Raw genomic sequence first — 9,541 nt, 5'->3', positions numbered from 1 at the left:
AAAAGCTATGTGCCAGTTGCCCTCACCATCAGATAAGTGATCAACTTCTTATTCAATACTTTTATGAGGGTCTACTACCTATGGATAGGAGTATGATTGATGCCGCTAGTGGAGGAGCACTCGTGGATAAGACACCAGAAGCAGCCCGAAATCTCATTGCTAATATGGCTGTTAATTCCCAACAGTTCAACACTAGGAACGATCTACTGCCGCCACCTAAGCGAGTCAATGAGGTAAGTACTACTGCTCTAGAAAAACAAGTTTCAAATCTTACTTCTTTGGTGCAACAATTAGCTCTAGGGCAACAAGTGAGACTGTGTGGCGTATGTTCTATAGTCGGACATGCGACTGACATGTGCCCTGCTATCCAAGAGGGTTCACATGAGCAAGCCAACGTAGTTGAGGGGTTCCTAGGCCAACCAAGACAAAGGTATGATCCCTACTCTAATTTTTACAATGAAGGGTGGAAGGATCACCCTAATTTTAGGTATGGGAACCAACAACAAGGCATTTCTAATGTGGCACCGTCTCGACCATCGGGCTACCCCCAACACCGGGTGCAACAGCCTTACCAAGTTCGGCCACCTCCACCTCCACCTCCTCAAAATCAAGGTACGTCTTTGGAAGATCTTGTAAAAGCTCTCACTACTAACTCTATGCAATTCCAACAAACTACCCAGACACAACTCCAATATTTAGAGAATCAAATTGGCCAACTAGCCACATCTATGAGTAGGATAGAGGGTAGAACTTCAGGAAAGTTACCTTCTCAACCAGAAATTAATCCAAAGGAGAATGCTAGTGCTATGTCTCTTAAGAGCGGAAAGGAATTGGAACCATTATTAGCTAAGCCATCAAAAGCATCCACAACATCAGCGCCCTCTATAACCAATTCCTCCCATGAGACTCTTCCTTTAACAAGGAAAGATGATTCCCACTCGGCATTGCCAGTCGATCCATCTGGCCAGATAAATACCCCATCACCTCGAATTAAGACTCTCTCCATTCCTCCACCATTTCCTAGCAGATTTAAACAATCCAAGAAAAAGGAGCAAGAAAAATAGATGCTTGAGACCTTTCGTAAAGTAGAGGTAAATATTCCTCTACTTGATGCTATTAAACAAGTGCCGCGTTATGCAAAGTTTTTGAAGGAATTATGCAGCAACAAGCGAAAGTTGAGCGGTAATGAAAAGGTAAGTGTTGGAGAGAATGTTTCTACTGTACTTCAAAGAAAACTTCCGCCTAAGTGCAAGGATCCAGGTACTTTCACTATCCCCTGCACTATTGGTAATACCATATTCGAAAGATGTATGCTAGATTTAGGGGCCTCAATTAATGTTATGCCATACTCGATTTATAACTCCTTGAATTTAGGTCCAATGGAAGAAACTGGTATAATTATTCAATTGGCTGACAGAACTAATACTTACCCGAAGGGGGTTATGGAAGATGTTCTTGTGTAGGTCAATGAATTGGTCTTTCCAGCTGATTTTTATATCCTTGAAATGAAGGATGAGTTGTTGCCCAATCCCACTCCTATTCTGTTGGGGCGGCCATTTCTTAAGACAGCCCGAACCAAGATTGATGTTCACGATGGAACCCTCACAATAGAATTTGATGGTGAAGTGATATGCTTCAATATCTTTGAGGCAATGAGGTATCCTAGTGATGTTCATTCTGTTTTTGTCATGGATGATATTAATACTTTGGTGCAGGATTTCTTTGAATTATCCGGTAATGACAGTTTTGAAATTGCGATAAGCAAAAATCTTACGAAAGATGATTCTAAGGAACATGCAAATTTGATAAAGTTGGATGATGAGGTAGAGGAAGCTATGGCGATCTTAGATGGAGCAGTCACATTACGCACCCATGGGTATAATGTTTCTTACCTTGAATTGCCTTTATTAAACAAGAAACTTTTACCTTCAATTGTGCAGGCACCTACCTTAGAACTTAAACCACTCCCAGAACACCTGCAATATATTTACTTGGGTGAGAATGAAACACTTCCAATCATAATTGCTAAAACCCTCACCCCAGTTCAATAAGAAAAGTTAATTAGGGTGCTTCGAGATCACAAGACGGCGATTGACTAGACCATTGCCGACATTAAGGGAATTAGTCCTTCCATGTGCATGCATTGCATTTTGCTAGAGGAAGGGTCTAAACCAACGAGAGATGCACAACGCCGCCTTAATCCACCAATGATGGAAGTCATAAAAAATGAGATACTGAAACTCCTTAATGTAAGGATTATTTATCCAATTTCTGATAGTAAATGGGTGAGTCCTGTGCAGGTAGTTCCAAAACAACCAGGCATCACAGTGGTCAAGAATGAAGAAAACGAGCTTGTGCCAACAAGAGTTCAAACTGGGTGGAGAGTTTGCATTGACTATTGTAAACTGAATGCAGTCACTCGCAAGGATCATTTTCCTCTGCCATTCATTGATCAAATGCTTGAAAGGTTAAGTGGTCACTCTCATTATTGTTTTCTTGATGGTTACTTAGGTTATAATCATATCGTTATCGCTCCGGAAGACCAAGAGAAAACGACATTCACATGCTCCTTCGGAATATTTGCTTACCGACGCATGCCGTTTGGTCTCTGTAACACTCATGCCACTTTCCAAAGGTGTATGATGAGCATTTTTTCTGATTATGTGGAGAACATCATTGAGATATTTATGGATGATTTTACAGTTTATGGTGATTCTTTCGATAGATGTTTAGATAACCTTACACTTGTTCTTAAACGATGCATTGACACTAACCTTGTGCTTAATTGGGAAAAATGTCATTTTATGGTTAATCAAGGTATTGTACTAGGCCATGTTATTTCTGAAAAGGGGATTGAAGTTGATAAATCTAAGATAGATCTTATTCGCTCCTTACCACCTCCCATTAGTGTGAGGGAGGTTCGTTCTTTTCTTGGTCATGCAGGTTTCTATCGCAGGTTTATCAAGGACTTATCCAAGATAGCTTTACCTCTCTGTAACTTACTTCAAAAGGATGCAACGTTTGACTTCAATGAAGAGTGCCAAAGAGCGTTTAAGAAGTTAAAAGAGGTTTTGACACCGGCCCCTGTGATTCAACCACCAAACTGGGATTTACTATTTGAGATTATGTGCGATGCCAGTGACTATGTTGTTGGAGCCGTGTTGGGCCAGCGTGTGGGCAAGCTTCCTCATGTCATCTATTATGCCTCTCGTACATTGAATGATGCACAACTTAATTACTCCACCATAGAGAAAGAACTTTTAGCAGTTATCTTTGCCTTAGAGAAATCTCGTTCTTATTTAATTGGATCTAAGGTAATCGTTTACTCTGACCATGCAGCTATTAGGTACTTACTCACCAAAAAGGATGCCAAACCGCGCCTTATACGATGGATACTTCTATTGCAAGAATTTGACATAGAGATTCTAGATAAGAGAGGTTCTGAGAATTTGGTGGCAGATCATTTGAGTCGACTTACCTATAACGAAGATCCACTTCCATTGCATGAGAACTTTCCAGATGAGCAGTTATTACATGTAGGTATAGTTACTCCTTGGTATGCAGATATTGTCAATTACTTAGTTACCAGGACAGTACCGAAAGAGATAACCCGTGCACAAAAGGCCAAGATCAAGAGTGATGCCAAGTACTATGTGTGGGATGAGCCATACTTGTGGAAGCATTGTTCTGATCAAGTTATTAGAAGGTGCGTACCCGAAACTAAATTTACTTCTATTCTCACCTTTTGTCATACTTTGGCTTGTGGAGGACATTTTGGACCAAAGAGAACAGCCCTTAAGGTACTTGCGAGCGGTTTTTATTGGCCATTACTATTTAAGGACGCATATTTGTTTTGCAAATCTTGTGATCGTTGTCAGAGAACAGGTAACTTGGGACCTAGAAATCAGATGCCACAATCTCCCATTCTTATAGTTGAGATTTTTTATGTTTGGGGCATCGACTTCATGGGACAATTTCCTTCATCGTTTGGTAATCTCTATATTGTTCTTACGGTTGATTATGTTTTAAAATTAGTGGAAGCAAAAGCCACCCGAACTAACGATTCTAAGGTTGTGGTAGATTTTATAAAGAGTAACATCTTTACAAGGTTTGGAACACCAAAGGCAATTATCAGCGACAGAGGCACTCACTTTTGTAACAGGTCAATAGAAGCCCTCTTTCGAAAATACAACATCACTCACAAGGTATCTACATCTTACCATCCCCAAACTAGTGGGCAAGTTGAGGTGTCTAATAGGGAAGTGAAATCAATCCTTGAAAAGACAGTTAATCCGAATAGAAATGACTGGAGTCTACGGCTTGATGATGCACTTTGGGCATATAGGACCGCATATAAAACTCCTATCGGTATGTCACCCTACAGGTTGGTATATGGTAAGCCTTGTCATCTTCCAGTGGAACTTGAATATAAAGCATGGTGGGCTGTGAAGCAATGTAACATGGAACTGGACGACGCCGACCAACACAGAAAGCTCCAATTGCAAGAATTAGAGGAAATTTGAAATGATGCCTATGAGAGTTCACGAATCTATAAGGAAAAGACTAAGGCTTTTCATGACAAGCAAATCTTGAGAAAGGATTTTGAAGTTGGACAGAAAGTTCTGCTATTCCATTCTCGCCTTAAGTTGTTTCCAGGTAAGTTACGTTCTCGATGGGTTGGGCTTTTTATTGTTATTAATGTTTTTCCTCATGGTGCAGTTGAGATCAGGAGCTTAAAGACAGGTAAAGAGTTGAAAGTTAATAGTCATAGGTTGAAGCCTTACTATGAAAATTTTCAAACACTCAATGTAGAGGAGGCTCCACTTTATGAACCTGCGTACGTTGATGAGTGAAACTTGAGAACCAGGTCAGGCTGAGGACAATAAACCAAGCGCTTATTGGGAGGCAACCCAATGGCTGGAGAAAAGATTTTGAGAGCACGCGATAACAGATTTGATTTTTCTCCCTCTCATTCTCATTTACTTTACCTACGTTGTGTTGAATTTTGTTTGTTTCTATTTGTGTGTCTCATCTCATTTTCCTATGTTTAATTCTGTCTTTTGTTAGCTTAGGCTTACATTGAGGACAATGTAAGAATTAAGTGTGGGGGATGGATTTCGAGCTTAGTTTTTGTTACTTTGTCTTTTTCTTTTTACATAAAAAAAAACATTGTTTTGAATATTAGCCAGTGATAAGAATTTGATTGACAATGAATATGGTTCTTAGAAATGGTTGAATATTACCTTAGTTTATACTTGATTCTTGTGTTGATTTCCTCTTAATTGAGATTCTTTAAACCATGAGCACTAATATCAATTCTTTCATAATTTTGACTTAGAATTTGAGATTGACGCAGCCTGAATTGAGAATTTTAGATTGAGTAAATGATTGTTTGTCTTGATTCTTATCTCCACAATACAATGTAGTATACACAGGCACCATAGTCAGAAATAGCTACCTATAACCCTTAAGAGTGAAGCTATCCTTGAGTAATTTGGGCCTATGTACCACTAGTATGTAGAGGATAATCTACCATGAGAAGAAGGTTACCTTAAGGGGTAGAGTGAAAGCTCCTGACTAAAAAAAAAAAAAAGGAACTTCAAAAGAAAATGCACACAAATGCCTGTAAAAGAAGAAGAAAAAAAATTGGAGATCAAGATGATAAGATTAGTTTGACCAACTCTTTTCTTTGTTCGAGGCAAAGGTTGTTGACATTGAAGATTTTGGGAATGAATTTTAATTGAATTGATTCACACACACGCTATGAGAATCAAAAGAGAGATAGGATTGACTATTGAATTAAAGTTAGAACTTTGATAATATTTGAAATTTTCTTTGAGCTATATGACTTATACAATCTTTAAGGCTATTTTTATTCTAAATTCTTTTGTTCTTTGTTCTAAAAAAAAAAAATTGCAATGATGTTTGTGGGTATCATCGCTGAAGCCCTCACGAGACTATAACTCGTCCACTAGGGCCGCCTAGGGGTTTAAAGGCTTGTTGCATACGCTAAATGCAATCGTGATTTCCTACGAAGGTGGACTAGTTTAGGTTTTCTTTTTATTTTTGTTCTAGGTTTGCTCGAGGACGAGCAAAGAGTAAGTGTGGGGGAATTTGATAAGTGCATATTTTTCATATATTTTGTTATTAATTTCTCTGTCTTTTTCTTGTTTTGATCTTAAATATTCTAGTTATTTTAGTTAAATTTTAATTGAATAGGGAATTAATTAATATACATATTTTACCCTTTTATTATATATTTACTAGTTATTTTTATTTCTTATTTTTAATTAATTGTATTATTTTATTGAATAGGGAATTAATTGGAGATTATGAATAAAAAGGGCATGAAGAACTTCAAATTGCGAAGGAATAAAGATTAAATTGGAAGACAAAAATACAGTCAAAAAATGATAAAACCGAGTGGAAGAAATCAAGAATCCAATTAAGAAATGTTGAATAATTAAAAGATTTAATTTTTTCCAATTGGCAACTGGAGTACACGTGCATGGCATTGCAAAAGTGGAAAGCATTTAAACGGGCCCGCAATTGACTTTCAAAAGTTGGAATTAATGGCTTTTGGTGGCGTTAAATTGGAAAAGGATTTCAATTAGAATTGAAAAAGGATTTCTTTATTCTTGTTGGAGAAGAATTCGGTCAACTAACATTATAAAAGGAGATTGCAGCCGCTGGACAGAAAAGAAGAGGAGGGCAGATCCAATTCGGCAGCAAGAGGAAAATCAACAGCCGCAAGAAGAAGAAAAAAATCAGCAGCTGGAATTCAATTGAAGAAAAAGGCATTCCTTGAATTAATCTCCATGATTGGTTTTGTCAATTCTCTTATTCTCAATTCAATTATGTTAGGCTATATTTTTATTTGGTTGAGGGTGAATTCAAAACCCTAAACATGCTATGCAATTAAATTTAAATTCTACCATTCAATTTATTTAATTGAGATTGTTTATGTTCTTCTATAATTAATGTTCATGGTTTATTCTTGTTTTGTTTGAGTGGCCAATTAGATAGGACTTGAACAAATTTTATCGCTAGATTAAAATTCTTGATCCGTAATTGTCTTGATATTTTAATCATTAGTAGCAGGTTGAAATTAGTAATTTCAATTGAAGAACATAACCTAGGTTAAATAATCCGAGCTTGTGTGTTTATTGCCTAGATCAACCTAATATCTTTCTTTGTTTAATGCTTCCATTATCTTAAATTTAAAGAGCTTGTTTTAAATTATTTAATGGTTAAAGATTAGGTGAAGAGCTTGTTTTGCCTAACAACACACTAAGAAAAGATTGAGACTAACAGAGCTTATTGTTGTCTACGGTTGATAGTTTTAATATAAATTGATGATAGAATTGATATATTATGTGCATGTTTGGTGGTGGCGAATGATCCTTTAACCAAAGTTTTCATCATTATTATTTCTTTCTCATTTAATTAGAGTTTTTATTAAATTCTTGTTCGTAGTTTTAATTTCTTTATTTCTTACTATTTAATTAAAAATTCATAAACCCCCTTTTTATTTATAATTGGCATTTTATTTAGTTAGATTGATTTATATTATTGTTACTCTTATTATTACTACTATTATTTTATTTCAAATCTTGCTTTAGAGTTAATAATAAATATAACTAGCATAGTCTCTGTGGGATCGATCCTTACTCGCTCTGTACTAATTATTTATATTAGTGGTAAGGTTTTAAATTTGGTGCACCTTAACGACACTACCACAAACCTTGATCGAAACAATTTAAAAAGCTTTACATTTATGAATATTGCCCTTCAATTTTTATATATTTCCCTTAAAATCTTACACTAAATTAAGTTTATAACAAACATGAACACTCAAAATTATCTGATAGATTTTGTTAAGCCTAGATTTATTTTCTTCGTTTTCAAATAAAACTATTTTCATCCAAACTTTACAGAACCCAAAAGAAAACGAAATATCATCCTCTCATTATGTTACGATTTTATATTTTATTTTGTATCTTTGAGTAAAAATATTCAAAATCAAGCCTTTATAAAAGAAAGAAAAATTAAAAAAGCCGTAATTTATATCTGTCAGTTCCAAATAACTCTAACTATTACAATAATTTTTTATCATTTTTATTAGGCCCAAAAAATATTGATAACCCACCATTGGAGAATTATATATATATATTAAGACCAGAGGCAAGTCAAACACATTCTCAAAAGGCGCCAAAAATATCTCTCGAATTATTAAACAGTAAAACTCATTCTTTTAATTAATTTTCACTTGGTCAAAGCTTTGTTATATTTCAAGCTATTTAGCTAATTTTAGATTAATTTGCTAAAGAATTACGTGGTATTCAAAGGTTTATGGCGCAAAAGGCTGAAAAATAAACTATTCCACAGCAATAATGCTGATCCAACCTTCATTAGCGTTATGTTTCCCCTCTTTATAAATAACACATCTCCTGCCATATGCATCCATAGGCTTTGGTGAGCAGCCTTGGGCCTGATCTAGAGGAATGCAGGTCTTAGGCTGCTTTGTTACCTTCTTTCTCATCTGCTCCTCATTCCCATTATTTTGTATCGGTTTATCCGACAATGAAGCGGCTTTCAGTGTTCGCCGCCAGTTATTAGCGCCCACTGCGACTTCTCCCCCTTCAAATGGAGATATCATCCTTCCTCCACGCATTGGCGCCATGTATCCGTCACCACCGCCTCCACCTATCCAGGCTCAACCACCACCTTCACCTCCCCGAGTTTCATCTCCACCATCGGTAGAATCTCGGACCCCTCCTTCACCTCAACCATCACCGCCCCCAGCTGTCCAATCTCCACCGCCCTCACAGCCATTTCCTCCATCTCTTACGCCCTGGACGCCCACACCCACAGCAGCACCACCTGGGACTATAGTGCCATTTAGAGAGAAATGGGCACCACCTCCACAAACAAAACCATGGGCTCCAACACCTGGGCCATCAAAACCACCCACTTCAATGCCTCCACTGGTTCAATCACCAATACAATCTCCACCAACACCATCACCAACACCTAACCAACAACCGCCACCAGCACTTATTACATCATCCCCTCCTCCTAGTGTTCCTCCATCCACAAATTTTATCATACTTCCGCCACGCATTGGTGCCATGTATCCGTCACCGCCTCCACCACCTTTCCAGTCTCAACCCCCAACATCACCACCACTAGCTTCATCTCCACCACCGGTTAAGTTACCACCCCCTTCTTCACCTCAACCATCACCACTCCCACCTACACCATCACCAGCATCGCCGCCGCCACCAGCAGTGAGGTTACCACCTCCTCCTGCATCTCAACCATTATCACCACCGCCATCGGTTAGATCGCCGCCCTCTTATGCACCTCAACCATCACCACCACCGCAGGTCAGGTCCCCGCTACCTCCTGCACCTCAACCAACCTCCTCACCTCCTCCTACACCTCAACCATCACCACTGCCACCGCCACCGATTAGGTCCCCACCTCCTCCAGCACCTCAACCATCCTCACCACCACCTTTACCACCACCAGCTTCGCC

General features: G+C 38.1%; 1 protein-coding gene across 1 annotated transcript in view; it reads left to right on the top strand.

Moving 5' to 3' along the window:
* Window positions 1-8,456: 8,456 nt before the first annotated feature.
* Window positions 8,457-9,541, top strand: part of LOC112098882 (extensin-like) — a 1,770-nt gene continuing 685 nt past the window's right edge. The window contains exon 1 of the mRNA XM_024185496.1: window positions 8,457-9,538. Coding sequence (XP_024041264.1) covers window positions 8,505-9,538 — 1,034 coding nt within the window. The 5' untranslated portion in view covers window positions 8,457-8,504. The remainder of the gene's footprint in view (window positions 9,539-9,541) is intronic.

This window comes from Citrus clementina, unplaced genomic scaffold, assembly GCF_000493195.1.
Source record: "Citrus clementina cultivar Clemenules unplaced genomic scaffold, Citrus_clementina_v1.0 scaffold_9, whole genome shotgun sequence".
Lineage (NCBI taxonomy): Eukaryota > Viridiplantae > Streptophyta > Magnoliopsida > Sapindales > Rutaceae > Citrus > Citrus x clementina.
Note: the sequence above shows the minus strand (reverse complement) of the source record. Positions and strands in the feature narration are given on the sequence as shown.